At 36.6% G+C, this 16505-nt stretch overlaps 1 protein-coding gene across 5 annotated transcripts in view; it reads right to left on the bottom strand.

The window, feature by feature from the left end:
* Positions 1-16505, bottom strand: part of caskin2 (CASK interacting protein 2) — a 76165-nt gene that overhangs the window by 40578 nt on the left and 19082 nt on the right. For all 5 annotated transcript variants that reach the window (XM_058793480.1, XM_058793481.1, XM_058793484.1 and 2 more), the window contains one exon: positions 6909-7006. In XM_058793480.1, coding sequence (XP_058649463.1) covers positions 6909-7006 — 98 coding nt within the window. The remainder of the gene's footprint in view (positions 1-6908; positions 7007-16505) is intronic.

Consider the following 16505-nt stretch of genomic DNA (forward strand, 5'->3'; position numbering starts at 1 on the left):
TATACACAGAGGTATTGTCATGTTAGAATAGAAAAGGGTCCTGTCCAAACTGTAGCTTTAAAATTAGAAGCACACAATTCCCTAGAATATCATTATATGCTTAAACATTAAGATTTGTACTCATGGAAATTACTAAAGTAGTCAAACCTGTTCATTAGAAAGGGGTGACCCAATACTTTTGGCAATATTATATTATATTTTATATATATACACACACATATACATACATACATACATACATACATGCACACACACACATACGTATATATTTAAAGGGGTCATATGACGTTGCTAAAAAGAACATTATTTTGTTTATTTGGATTAATGCAATGTGTTTTTGCAGTTTAAGGTTCAAAAAACACATTTTTTCTTTTATTCTTTATTAACATATCACAACAGCTGGTTATTAGGTTGTTTTTGGCTGCTATTTCTTTAAGAGATGTTGCTGCTGAACGTGACGCAGCTCTGACACGCATTGTATTTTCTCTCAATTCTCTTTACCTTTTCTGACCCATTTCAGGTCGGAGCCATTTCAGTCTCTTCTAATGAACTGACAAGTTGAATCGGGTGTGTTAGATGAGGGAGACAGTGCTGGGCTGCTCCAGGACAGTTTTTAAAACCCTTTCAGAGACATGTTTTTAAATGTGACTCATATATAACATATTACATGCATGCACAGTTTTAAGGCAGTTATAATCGCCTTTTTGGTAACTTCATGCCTTAACTGACCACGACATTGCATGCACGTAGTTTATTTTAGTGTTTGATAACTTTATTCAATTTCTGTATATTTCTGCTGAGGGGCACAGGTAGCTAAATATGACATTTATTATAGCCTAATGGGTTTATGTGAAGATTGTTTTAAGTTCACTTAAATTAGAAGTTATTTTTAAAGTGTAATAAATGTTAAAATTGATAGCTCTTAATTATAATGTAATGTTGAATGGCTATAGTCAATGGTTAAATATTCGGGGGGAAATTTTTATAGGGAAATCAGTATTAATTGGTATCAGTGATACTGGCCTTCAGTCATAAAAAAGGATGCCATTAAACAAATATTAAAAATATACCGTCTTTATGTGGTTTGTACATTAATTTGAAGATTGAATGTGAAATTACTGCAATATAAAACTATATTTAAAATTTTTAATGTTAGTTGGGATTAATCGTGATTAACTTCAGAAAAAAATGTGTGATTAGTTAATTTTTTTTAATCGATTGACAGCACGAATATATACTGTGTGTGTGTGTGTGTGTATATATATATACTGTGTGTGTGTGTGTGTATATATATATATATATACATACACACACACACACAGTATATATTCGTGCTGTCAATCGATATATATATATAGGGTAAACGTACCCATTAAGCTCACCAAAATGTACATCGAGACATTTTTAGTGAAGAAATTGGTTTCAGTGCAGAAAGTTATGTTAAAATAAAATATTAATCTCTCACACAAAAATATTTAATTTGATTTTAAATGACAAAAGCATTTCAATTAAGATATACAACATTAAATTCAAAAAGTCTGGCTGTGCTTAAAGGGTATATTTTTGTACCCTTTAAGCACACCCCTGTTCCCATTAAGCTCACATCATGTTTTATTATAAATTCTTGTTTATTTTAAGGAAAATTCTTAAAGAATAATTGTAAATATATATTTTTTTTTTTTTTGAAGGTACAAAGTCAATCACAAAAAAAAAAAAAACAGAACACTAAAATCAAGCAACAAGGCATTCAATTTGATCAGTTATATATTCCTAATGAAGTGTCACCTAAGCACAAATCAACATCTATACTAGCGAAGTTCAGTGAAGTAACATTCAAAAATCAAATAAAACAAACCAATAAAACATTTAATTCATGGGGATGAACACAGAAACTAGCCTCATTATGAAGCCTCTTTTTAAATGGATGTCAACTTATCTATATTCTCTTAAGGCTGGAATACACTACATGATTTTTGCCCCGATTTTCCACAGATTTACAGTCTGGAGAAGTTGATGCTAGTTACCAAAGATCAGAGCCAGTCTGCAGATTTGAGTGGACAGAATCCATAGAAAATCAATTAACTTAACTTAAAGTGACATCAGTTAATATTTAAAGTCTGTTTATGAAGTATTTACATAGACGTTCAATGTGGAAGAGCTTAAAGAGAGCACACTGAGCTTAATGAGAGCAGCAACAATTTTTAATAAATTTCATGTAATATTTATTAAAATGACAGAATTTTTGCTAAATAAATAGTCTAGGTCATGTATTAAGTTCATACATATTTTAATTTGAACAGCTATTAACAACAACATCTATGAAATGAATACTTTTTTCTTATTGATGTCACACTGAAGCCGTGTGATTTTCATAGTAGTGCACCCTTTAAGCTCACCTTAAAATAATATGAAATCTTTAAAAATCACACCACTGTAAAATGACATACCAGCAATAAACTATCAATTTATAATATTATGGATGTAAAAGTACAAGCCAGTAATGCCTGTAAAATAATATATTAGCGTAGCACACAATCTTATACCGCTAGTCAGCTAACTGTGTTCTGTAGCATCTGCACTGTGTTGCTAAAACTATCTTTTGTATCTAATGTAATTATATCCCACATCCAAGTTCCAGGTTTATAATATGCAAAAGTCTGAACATTAATCTCTTACTTTTACAATAAGTAGTGAAACGTACCCAAAATAAAGGTTTAAATATCTAAAAAAACGCACATTTAAGGGGCTCCTCTTTTGGTGAAAGTTTTTAGACATCTTTCAAAATGGCCGCCAGACAGTGTGAACACATGGAGACCCATATCTCAGTGTGCAATGATCTGATTGACTTAAAATTATAGGAGGTATATAGTAACAAACATATCAATTGGTTAAGACATCAAGTAGGATAATAAATTATTTTTTCTTTTTATAATCTGATCTCAAAAATGGAAGTGTGCTTAATGGGTACATGAGCTTAATAGGTACGTTTACCCATCCAATATACATACACATATATATATATATATATACACACACACACACACACACAGTATTACAAATATTTCTTGTAGAAATATACACCCACCCACACACAGTATTACAAATATTTCTTGTAGAAATATACACACACACACACACACCTTATATCCTAATACAGTGGGGGGGGGGGAAATAGTTGATCCCCTGCTGATTTTGTACATTTGCCAACTGACAAAAAAATTATCAGTATATAATTTTAATGGTAGGTTTATTTGAACAGTGAGAGACAAGAATAACAAAAAAATCCAGAAAAACGCATTTAAAAAAAAAGTTATAAATTGATTTGCATTTTAACGAGTGAAATATCAATCAGCAAGATTTCTGGTTCCCAGGTGTCTTTTATACAGGTAATGAACTGAGATTATGAGCACTCTCTTAAAGGGAGCAGTCCTAATCTCAGCTTGTTACCATCTATAAAAGACAACCTGTCCACAGAAGCAATCGATCAATCAGATTCCAAACTCTCCGCCATGGCCAAGACCAAAGAGATGTCCAAGGATGTCAGAGATAAGATTGTAAACCTACACAAGGCTGGAATGGGCTACAAGACCATCGCCAAGCAGCTTGGTGAGAAGGTGACAACAGTTGGTGCGATTATTCGCAAATGGAAGAAACACAAAATAACTTTCAATCTCCCTCGGACTGGGGCTCCATGCAAGATCTCACCTCGTGGAGTTTCAATGATCATGAGAACGGTGAGGAATCAGCCCAGAACTACACGGGAGGATCTTGTGAATGATCTCAAGGCAGCTGGGACCATAGTCACCAAGAAAACAATTGGTAACACTCGCCGAGAAGGACTGAAATCCTGCAGCGCCCGCAAGGTCCCCCTGCTCAAGAATGCACATGTACAGGCCCGTCTGAAGTTTGTCAATGATTCAGAGGAGAACTGGGTGAAAGTGTTGTGGCCAGATGAGACCAAAATCGAGCTCTTTGACATCAACTCAACTCAACCATCCCCACCGTCAAACATGGAGGTGGAAACATTATGCTTTGGGGGTGTTTTTCTGCTAAGGGGACAGGACAACTGCACCGCATCAAAGGGACAATGGACGGGGCCATGTACTGTCAGGGCCAGGGCATTGAAGCCAACAAGGGCATTGAAAATGGGTCGTGGATGGGTATTCCAGCATGACAATGACCCAAAACACATGGCCAAGGCAACAAAGGAGTGGCTCAAGAAGAAGCACATTAAGGTCCTGGAGTGGCCTAGCCAGTCTCCAGACCTTAATCCCATAGAAAATCTGTGGAGGGAGCTGAAGGTTCGAGTTGCCAAATGTCAGCCTCAAAACCTTAATGACTTGGAGAGGATCTGCAAAGAGGAGTGGGACAAAATCCCTCCTGAGATGTGTGCAAACCTGGTGACCAACTACAAGAAACGTCTGAGCTCTGTGATTGCCAACAAGGGTTTTGCCATCAAATACTAAGTTTTTTCATGTTTTGCGAAAGGGTCAAATACTTATTTGATGCAAATCGTAAATCGGGGGGAAGTCGTGGCCTAATGGTTAGAGCGTCAGACTCGTAACCCGAAGGTCACGGGTTTGAGTCTCGGTACCGGCAGGGATTGTAGGTGGGGGATGTACAGCGGATGAAGTGAATGTACAGCGCTCTCTCCACCCTCAATACCATGACTGAGGTGCCCTTAAACAAGGCACCGAATCCCCCGCTGCAGCAAAAACGGCTGCCCACTGCTCCGGGTGTGTGTTCACGGTGTGAGTGTGTGTTCACAGCTGTTTGTGTGCACTTAGGATGGGATAAATTCAGAGCATGGGTTACCATACTTGGCCACATGTCACTGACTCACTCAAATCAATTCATAACTTTTCTGAATAGTGTTTTTCTGGATTTTTTTTGTTGTTATTCTGTCGCTCACTGTTCAAATAAACCTACCATTAAAATTATAGACTGATCATTTCTTTGTCAGTGGGCAAACACAAAATCAGCAGGGGATCAAATAATTTTTAATATTTTAAAATAATTTAAAATTTTTATAATATATAAGTGTGTACACATACATACAAACAGAATTCCAAAAATGTTGGGACGTTTTTTAAATTTGAATAAAATGAGAACTAAAAGACTTTCAAATCACGTGAGCCAATATTTTATTCACAATAGAACATAGAGAACATAAATGTTTATATTGAGAAATTTTACACTAAATGAGCTCATTTCTAATTTGATGCCTGCTACAGGTCTCAAAAAAGCCGGCACGGGGGCAACAAAGGGCTGAACAAGCAAGAAATTTTGAAAAGATTCAGCTGGGAGAACATCTAGCAACTAATTAAGTTAATTGACATCAGGTCTGTAACATGATTAGCTATAAAAGGGATGTCTTAGAGAGGCAGAGTCTCAGAAGTAAAGATGGGCAGAGGTTCTCCAATCTGTGAAAAAGTGCGTAAAAATTTTTTGGAATACTTTAAAAACAACGTTCCTCAACGTCAGATTGCAAAGGCTTTGCAAATCACATCATCTACACTGCATAACATCATCAAGAGATTCAGACAAACTGGAGAAGTCTCTGTGCGTAAGGGACAAGGACGAAGACCTTTGTTGGGTGCTCGTGGTCTTTGGGCCCTTAAACAACACTGCATCACTCATCGGCATGATTCTGTCATTGACATTACTAAATGGGCCCAGGAATACTTCCAGAAACCACTGTCGGTAAACACAATCTGACGTGCCATCTGCAGATGCCAACTAAAGCTCTATCATGCTAAAGAGGAGGGAGACCTTCCAGCATGTCATCAGCGTTCAGTTCAAAAGCCAGCATCTCTGATGGTATGGGGGTGCATAAGTGCATACGGTATGGGCAGCTTGCATGTTTTGGAAAGCACTATGAATGCTGAAAGGTATATAAAGGTTTTAGAGCAACATATGCTCCCCTCCAGACGACGTGTATTTCAGCAGGACAATGCAAAACCGCATGGCATATGGCATATTACAACAGCATGGCTTCGTAGTAGAAGAGTCCAGGTGCTGAACTGGCCTGCCTGCAGTCCAGATCTTTCACCTATAGAGAAGGCGCATCATTAAACGAAAAATACGTCAAAGACGACCAAGAACACTTCAGCAGCTGGAAACCTATATCAGGCAAGAATGGGACCAAATTCCAACACCAAAACTTCAGAAACTCATAACCTCAATGCCCAGACATCTTCAAACTGTTTTGAAAAGAAGAGGAGATGCTACACCATGGTAAACATGCTCCCGTCCCAACTATTTTGAGACCTGTAGCAGGCATCAAATTTGAAATGAGCTCATTTTGTGCATAAAATTGTAAAATTTCTCAGTTTAAACATTTGTTATGTTATCTATGTTCTATTGCAAATAAAATATTGGCTCATGTGATTTGAAATTATTTTAGTTTTCATTTTATTCAAATTTAAAAAACGTCCGAACATTTCCGGAATTAAATGTTGTTGTTGTTATTCTGTCTCTCACTGTTAAAATAAACCTACCATTAAACACATATGTAAAACACAAATCTTTATTTTGGATGTGATTAATCGATTTGACAGCCCTAATATTTTTGTAGCTTTTTATTTATTTTTACATTTTTATATATTTTTCTTTATGTATATGACATGACCACTGTGATCTTCTGACTTCTAGTATTTTTTCAGGTATCAGCTATCATTGTATCAGGGATTTTTTTTTGTGCCCACTTATTAATATATTCTATATATTTAAATGTACTTTACTGTTGTTTTTGGGCCTCACATTTGTTGAATTAAATACCTTATCAGAAAACAAAAAGATTATTTAAAAATATATATAATTATACAAAAGATTGTAACGTAAGGAAATACATTCTGAACATTTCACAAACTCACAGGCTCGTGGATAAAAATGATAAAGTGTCTCACCATTGCTGTCTTTGATGTCCACAGTGGCTTGTGCCTCCAACAGCAGAGACAAGAGGTCAGTGATGCCAGTGAGAGCCGCATGATGAAGAGCTGAAAAACTGAAGAACAGAGAAACAGTCCTGAAAACTACACAAAAATCTCCTGTAAATTTTTAAAAGATTAATCACATCCAGAATAAAAGTTCTTGTTTATATATATATATATATATACATACACACACACACACACACATACACATATATACATACATATATATATATACATACATACTACGGGGCCGTTGAATGCTTGAATCTGATTGGCTGACGAACGTTCTGAGGTGTGCAATTATTTTCAGGGAAACGCACGGTGAATGTAGTTCCAGGCAGCTCTTGACCGCATTACATGACCATATCACTTCGCCAAATGATTTCCGTTATTTCAAAGGTCTTACAACAGTAAAATAACCAAGACCCACAACAACACTGGCCAAATAAATAAATATAGTAAACAATATGATAAAAACGACAGATCATGTCCATGTTTTTGCCACAAAATTGCGCTTTATTATGTATGGAAAGCACATACTCTATCTCTCCCGCGCTCTCCCTCACAGATCGCATACATAACAGTTACAGTTTGCGCACACTAGCATACATCGCGCTAATGTTGTTAGCGCTACTCTGACGATTTTATCAGTAAACAACTTAAAAACTACATGACTTCTCACAAGCGAGGTAACAACAACGGCGCGGTTCGTGAAGAAAAGGAAGTAACTGTTAAGTTTCACTATAACTAGAGACATTGCCGCCGAACACTATTGAGAGACGCACAGAGGTAATTTTCTCTCTCTCTCTCTCTCACAACTTAGTTATTAACTGTATTAACTGCATTAATCTGTTATCAACGGCTCAATCCTCCGTTACTAGGTTTAAAATTACGTTTAGGAATTATCAACGGAGGCGTTGGATGAAATGCGGAAGAAATAATCCTACTCACAATAGCGATTTAAGTAGAAATACTGGACGAATGCCTTGAAATATATCATCTGATCGATGTCTTGAGGTGTGGCAACCGTAGTATAAGTAGAATAATTTACTTCGGTCCGTTGAATTATTAGAAAAATAATGCACACCCGAGGTGTAACGGCCACTCCGCTTCGCATCGTGACCGCATCACCACCTCGGGGGTGTGCATTATTTTTCTAATAATTCAACGGCCCGTCGTCAATTATTCCTTACATATACAGGTGCTGGTCATATAATTAGAATATCATCAAAAAGTTGATTTATTTCACTAATTCCATTCAAAAAGTGAAACGTGTATATTATATTCATTCATTACACACAGACTGATATATTTCAAATGTTTATTTCTTTTAATTTTGATGATTAGAGCTTACAGCTCATGAAAGTCAAAAATCAGTATCTCAAAATATTAGAATATTTACATTTGAGTTTCAATAAATGACCATCCCTACAGTATAAATTCTGGGTATCTCTTGTTATTTGAAACCACAATAATGGGGAAGACTGCTGACTTGGCAATGATCCAGAAGACGAACATTGACACCCTCCACAAAGAGGGTAAGTCACAGAAGGTCATTACTGAAAGGTGTGGCTGTTTACAGAGTGCTGTATCAAAGCATATTAAATGCAAAGTTGACTGGAAGGAAGAATTTGGGTAGGAAAAGGTGCACAAGCAACAGGGATGACCGCAAGCTTGAGAATACAGTCAAGCAAAGCCGATTCAAACACTTGGGAGACCTTCACAAGGAGAGAACTGAAGCAGGAGTCAGTGCATCAAGAGTCACCACGCTCAGACGTCTTCAGGAAAAGGGCTACCAAGCCACTTCTGAACCAGAGACAACGTCAGAAGCATCTTAACTGGGCTGTGGAGAAAAAGAACTGGACTGTTGCTCAGTGGTCCAAAGTCCTCTTTTCAGATGAAAGTAAATTTTACATTTCATTTGGAAATCAAGGTCCCAGAGTCTGAAGGAAGAGTGGAGAGGCAGAGAATCCATGTTGCTTGAAGTCCAGTGTGAAGTTTCCACAGTCAGTGATGATTTGGGCTGCCATGTCATCTGCTGGTGTTGGTCCACTGTGTTTTCTGAAGTCCACAGTCAACGCAGCCATCTTAGATATTTTAGAGCACTTCATGCTTCCTTCTGTTGACAAGCTTTATGGAGATGCTGATTTCATTTTCCAGCAGGACTTGGCACCTGCCCACACTGCCAAAGGTACCAAAAGCTGGTTCAATGACCATAGTGTTACTGTGCTTGATTGGCCAGCAAAATCGCCTGACCTGAACCCCATAGAGAATCTATCTAAAATGAGAAACAAGAGACCAAAAAATGAAGATGAGCTGAAGGCCACTGTCAAAGAAACCTGGGCTTCCATTTCCTTTGGTATGGAAGCCCAGGTTTCTTTGACAGTGGCCTTCAGCTCATCTTCATTTTTGGCAGTGCCACAGACTGATCGACTCCATGCCACGCCGCATTGCTGCAGTAATTGAGGCAAAAGGAGCCCCAACTAAGTATCGAGTGCTGTACATGCTCATACTTTTCATTTTCATACTTTTCAGTTGGCCAAGATTTCTAAAAATCCTTTCTTTGTATTGGTCTTAAGTAATATTCTAATATTTTGAGATACTGATTTTTGACTTCCATGAGCTGTAAGCTCTAATCATCAAAATTAAAAGAAATAAACATTTGAAAATTATCAGTCTGTGTGTAATGAATGAATATAATATACAAGTTTCACTTTTTGAATGGAATTAGTGAAATAAATCAACTTTTTGATGATATTCTAATTATATGACCAGCACCTGTATACACACACAGGTGCATCTCAAATTAGAATGTCATGGAAAAGTTCATTTATTTCAGTAATTCAACTCAAATTGTGAAACTCGTGTATTAAATAAATTCAATGCACACAGACTGAAGTAGTTTAAGTCTTTGGTTCTTTTAATTGTGATGATTTTGGCTAACATTTAACAAAAACCCACCAATCATCTCAACAAATTAGAATATGGTGACATGCCAATCAGCTAATCAACTCAAAACACCTGCAAAGGTTTCCTGAGCCTTCAAAATGGTCTCTCAGTTTGATTCACTAGGCTACACAATCATGGGGAAGACTGCTGTTCTGACAGTTGTCCAGAAGACAATTATTGGCACCCGTCACCAGGAGGGTAAGCCACAAACATTCATTGCCAAAGAAGCTGGCTGTTCACAGAGTGCTGTATCCGAGCATGTTAACAGAAAGTTGAGTGGAAGGAAAAAGTGTGGAAGAAAAAGATGCACAACCAACCGAGAGAATCACAGCCTTATGAGGATTGTCAAGCAAAATCAATTCAAGAATTTGGGTGAACTTCACAAGGAATGGACTGAGGCTGGGGTCACGGCATCAAGAGCCACCACACACAGACGTGTCAAGGAATTTGGCTACAGTTGTCGTATTCCTCTTGTTAAGCCACTCCTGAACCACAGACAATGTCTTACCTGGGCTAAGGAGAAGAAGAACTGGACTGTTGCCCAGTGGTCCAAAGTCCTCTTTTCAGATGAGAGCAAGTTTTGTTTTTCATTTGGAAGCCAAGGTCCTAGAGTCTGGAGGAAGGGTGGAGAAGCTCATAGCCCAAGTTGCTTGAAGTCCAGTGTTAAGTTTCCACAGTCTGTGATGATTTGGGGTGCAATGTCATCTGCTGGTGTTGGTCCATTGTGTTTTGAAAACCAAAGTCACTGCACCGGTTTACCAAGAAAATTTGGAGCACTTCATGCTTCCTTCTACTGACCAGCTTTTTAAAGATGCTGATTTCATTTTCCAGCAGGATTTGGCACCTGCCCACACTGCCAAAAGCACCAAAAGTTAGTTAAATGACCATGATCTTGGTGTGATTGACTGGCCTGCAAACTCACCAGACCTGAACCCCATAGAGAATCTATCTAAAATGAGAAACAAAAGACCAAAAAATGAAGATGAGCTGAAGGCCACTGTCAAAGAAACCTGGGCTTCCATACCACCTCAGCAGTGCCACAAACTGATCACCTCCATGCCACGCCAAATTGAGGCAGTAATTAAAGCAAAAGGAGCCCCTACCAAGTATTGAGTACATATACAGTAAATGAGCATACTTTCCAGAAGGCCAACAATTCACTAAAAATTATTTATTTTTATTGGTCTTGTGTGAAGTATTCTAATTTGTTGAGATAGTGAATTGGTGGGTTTTTGTTAAATGTGAGCCAAAATCATCACAATTAAAAGAACCAAAGACTTAAATTACTTCAGTGTGTGCATTGAATTTATTTAATACACGAGTTTCACAATGAGTTGAATTACTGAAACAAATGAACTTTTCCACGACATTCTAATTTATTGAGATGCACCTGTACATATACATATACATATATATATATATATATGCGTGTGTGTGTGTACTGTGCATATGTATATATAAATACACACACATACAGTATATTTTGGAAATTTTCACATGCATATGCATTTATATTTTATATTTTATATTATATATAAATATATTTAATATATAAGCATAACATTTTTCTTAAATATATAAATGCATGAGTTTGTATTTATATATACATAAATACACACAGCACAGACTATAAAGAGTTAAAAGCTACCTAGACCTCTAAACTGAATTGTTTATTGCTTATATTCACAAAGCATTTGGCAAAACAGCAGCTTTTCCGATTTAAGTAAGAAAAGTAATAAACTGTAAACAGGAAAAATATGGTGTATTTTATGAAATGACGAGCCATACTGAATCAATTATCAGAAAAGGCCTTCATTCATTTACAAACAGAACATGACAAATATGCATCTAATTTATCCATCTGGTGTGATAGACGGAAATGTTTGGCTGATCTGGTGATGTTTCTGTCACGGGATTCAATTGAGTACAACACTGTGATCAGTCCTGATAGCACAGCTAGAGCTCACTGCCCAATTAGCAGACAGATCTCTGCTTTCACAGTCACTTCATGACTGGGGATGGTCCGGCTTCTAAAATATGCATGTGTTTGAAGGAACAGATGCCTGAAGAATAAATAAAAGAACATTTCTTAACATAATTTAAAAGCATTGAACTCAACCAGTGGATTAGGCCAAATAAAGCTGCATCTTCTCCATATGTAAATAAGTCATGATCCTAAATGTAATAAATAGTGTGCTGTTTGAGCTAGAGCTTGAGATATGATATATTGAAGGGATTGTTATTGTAAGTGAAAGAGCTGAATTACAGGATTATCATTTCTCAAATCTGTGATGACAAGTATACTTAGCAGTTACTAATCTATAGGACAATATGTGGTCATGTAGTTGGCAAACCTTTGAATATCCTCACACTCAGTTCTAGGAATGGCTATTAAAATGTGTCAGTGCAGCTAATAAGTATATAATTAGCTCCCTAGATTAAGCTGACTTTTCCTTGCAGTCTCAGATCGTTTCCAGGGTCTGAAACTGAATCTGCTGGAGCCACGCAAATTCCAACAAAGCACTTCTGTCTGCGGTAGATAAATATATAATTTGTATTAAAAATGTATCACAGGAAGAGAATACCAAGATTTCTTTAGACGCACTTGTCTTAGAGAGGAAACGTCCCTGTTTTCACCAGCAGCTAGCTTCTGCTTTGTACTATACTGTCATTAGGTGTCAATGTGGACAGGTTCAGTGATGCTCCAATTCAAGTTGCTCAGTATTTATTTAACCGTTTAAAGGATCAGTTCAGAGAAATTCCTTTCCAGTCCATAAGTGTAACTCAGCATCACCATAAAATCCCTCTGACTTGAGTTTAATGATGGATGAGACATTCATGCATTTTACAGTGCATTTGTCACAGCCTCATTTTACCAAAAAAACACCTAAAATACAGGAGAATCAGAGCCTAAACAGAGCGCAAGATTTTTAATGTTTTTGAAAAGTCTCATGCTCACCATTGCTGCATTTATTTGATCAAATTACAGTAAAAACTGTGATTTTGTTACACATTATTACAATTTTAAAAAAATATGTTTTCTTTTTTTTTTTTGTATATTAAAATGTAATTTATTCCTGTGATGGCAAAGCTGAATTTTCAGCAACATTACCCAGTCATACCCCAGACTTCAGTGTCACATGATCCTTTAGAAACCATTCTAATATGCTAATTTGGTGTTCAACCTAAAATAAAGAAGAAAAGACCCATTGTGTGTGATGTCAACATGCGATTAAGGTTATGTTCCGCATAACTTTACATTAAACATCAACTTTTTGCAGTCAGTGTGGGCAGACAAATTACTTTTAAAGGTTTTTCCAGGTTAGGACACATAAGGTTCCCTGAACCCATTTTACATCTCCTACGGTCTTCTCCTTCACTGCATTGCTGCAGTGCTCCTACAAGCCCTTTCATGCAGAAAAGACAAACCGACCCCTTTATCTCATATATGAGCACAACTTCACACATATCATCTCCCAAAGAGACCTTACACCAAAATAACACCCAATACTGAAGCTTCAGCAGGGACTTGCTTAAAATCTTATGAGGGTTTAAAATCATATGAGAGTTTTGTGAAACTAACAAATAAATAGATGGAAAAAAGCACCCTGCAGCTATTGTTCAGAAGCCACAGATGTTGAGAGTGAGTAATGCTGATGATTAATATGACACATATCTGAAGAATGCTGTGTTCAGTCTATGGTACAGCACACACTATCTGATCCAAACTTCTTAAACACATCAGTATGTCATCTACTGCGCATGCTAAAAATATCCCACCGGGATTTGACAAATTATTATATACTATTCCCATAATACAGATGGCGGTATAATTTAAAGTTCCTGATACTATAATGGAAGGAAGGAAGGAACAGAAAGAAAGAAGTGAGCGAATGAAACAAAGAATGAACAAATGAAAGAACGAGAGACAGAAAGAAAAAAGTGAACAGAGGAAAAAAGAAAAAAAATGAGTGAACGAAACAGAATGAACAAATGAAAGAAAGAAAAAGAAATAAACGAGCGAATGAAATAGAATTAAAAAGAATGAGTGAAAAAAGAAAATTAAAAAAAGAGAAAAGAATGAGCAAACAAAATTAAATGAGCAAAGAGAAAGAAAAAGGAAAAGAAAGAATGAGCGAACGAAACAAATGAATGAGCGAAAAAAGAACAAAAGAAAAGAATGAACGAACGAAACAATGAACAAATTAAAAAAGAAAAGAAACAAAAAGAAACAAACGAGAAAAAAAGAATGAACAAATAATTGTGCAAAAGAAAAAGAAATAAGCGAGCGAACGAAATAGAATTAAAAAAAGAATGAGCGAAAAAAGAACATTTAAAAAAGCAAACAAAATGAATGAATGAGCAAAGAGAAAGAAAAAGGGTAAGAAAGAAAGAATGAGCGAACAAAAATGAATGAGCAAAAAAAAGAACGAAAAAAGAATAAGCGAACGAAACAATGAACAAATGAATGAGCGAAAGAAAAAAAGAAAGAAAGAAAGAAAGAAAAGCGAACAGCGCCAGTAGCAGTGATGAATAATGAAATGTTTTTCCTCCACCTCAGCTGCAGGTCCCTCAGGAGCCGGTTTCTCAGTTCTTCCCCTGCTGCTCATGAAAGCACAAATTAGCACTCATGCTAATGCGAGGCCCTCAACTTCACGAGATTTGCTTTCAACTTTCTGCCACTTTCGTCTCTCAAGACTAATGGGACCCCAGATTCAACAACAGCACACTCTGTACAAAAGCAATTAGATTTTACCCAGCATGCAGGGCTTAGTGAGTCACAGAAACCAGAATGAGAATTACATAAAAACACATGTTAACCAATAATATTCCCACAAATGCTGTCCCAAATAGCCTAAGAGAGTTGTCTTAACAAATAGTTTCAATATCGTCTTGAACGTGAGCTCCCAGCATGCACTGCAGAATGAACGCACTGATTTGTTCACTGGTGATAAGCTCATGTTTTTACTTAATGATATTTGTTGACTGTAAGGTTGGTGAGGTTATTAAAGTTATCAAAAAAAAGTAGGGCGGAGACTTGGTTCTAACCATCAGTTATTGATTGGATGGTGGCATATCTGAATTCAAACATTTTTAATCAAATACATAATCTTTTTTTTAATGTCAAATTGCTTTACTGGTTATGAGCTCAACTCTACACAAAATATACACATACTGTAGCAGTTTGAACCCCAGACAATATTTCCCATAGCATCTATCCAGTATTTTTAAGAGTTAAGCTTTGGGTCTGTGGCTTTCTCTAATAGTCTGAGCTTTGATTTCAAACAGTGCTGTTAGCTCAAAGCAGAAAGGAATCATGGGAAGAGTCATGGGAAAACCAGTCAAACCATGTCACGTTGCTTTTAACTAATGCCGAGATATAGTGCACAGAAAATCTATAATGCTGGTAGTCTGAGCCGTATATTGTGGAAAAATGGCACAAGAATTACAAGTTTGTCTCTTAGCCAAGCATCTATGCACTGTAACACCTTCCTGTGCAAAGAGGAAAAAGAAAATGCAATGTTTGGATAGAATCTATGCAAAGACTGTGAAAGCAGACAAAACCACAGCTAGGCTCAGCAAACAAACATGACATGGAGCCTTTAATATGCGTCTTCGAGGCATGCAGTAAATAGAAAAATAGGCAAGTTACTACATTCATTGGGACACATTATATATGTTTAATTATTACTAGGGCTCAATGGGCATGCGTTGTGGTACTCTTGTGAACGCGCATCAAAGACTTGACATGGTAGAGAAGAAATTGTTGAATAAAGTTATTTTTGTTTTCTTTGTGCACAAAAAGTACTCGTAGCTTCATAAAATTAAGGTTGAACTACTGATGCAATGTGGACTATTTTAATGATGTCCTTTCTGGGCCCTAAATGTGTCAGTTGCGTTGCTGTCAATGCAGGGTCAGAGAGGTCTCGGATTTCATCAAAAATATATTAATTTGTGCTCCGAAGATGAACGAAAGTCTTACGGATTTGGAACAACATGAGGGCGAGTAATTAATGGCAGAATTTTCATTTTTGAGTGAATTATCCCTTTAATGCACTCTGATATAATCAATGCACATTATAATGCTAATAACCCAATACAATGATGAGTGGCTTAAAAAAAAAACACTTTAATAAATCATTAATTGGTTTTAAAAAAAATCATATTTAAACACAGCAAGGCAAAATTATACAGATCACTTTGTAATGAGTGATTAAACCTACCTTAATGCCAAACGTTTTATCTTTCTCCACTAATTAATTTACTAAGGGAACATTATTGTTACTGCAGAAGACTACACAGAGGAAATGATGAGACAAATATTCAGTAATGCCCTACAGTTAATATATTATACTAGGTTCACATTATTGATGACATTACTGCTTTAGGGACTGATAAGAATGCATCTCTTCTCTAAGGGCACAAACAATGCATAGATTGTTAGACAGTTTCAAGATACAAAAAAACTATATGTATATATACACATACGCTCGACCGCCTTGTTGTGAACACAAGATCGGAAGCTGCACATTATAGTTTATAACGTTTTAAGAATCTATATTTTTCTTAAACTAATGCATCGTTTCGCTTCAGAAGGCCTTTATTTACACCCCGGAGCCG

Source organism: Onychostoma macrolepis, chromosome 12 (genome assembly GCF_012432095.1).
Source record: "Onychostoma macrolepis isolate SWU-2019 chromosome 12, ASM1243209v1, whole genome shotgun sequence".
Taxonomy (NCBI): Eukaryota; Metazoa; Chordata; class Actinopteri; order Cypriniformes; family Cyprinidae; genus Onychostoma; species Onychostoma macrolepis.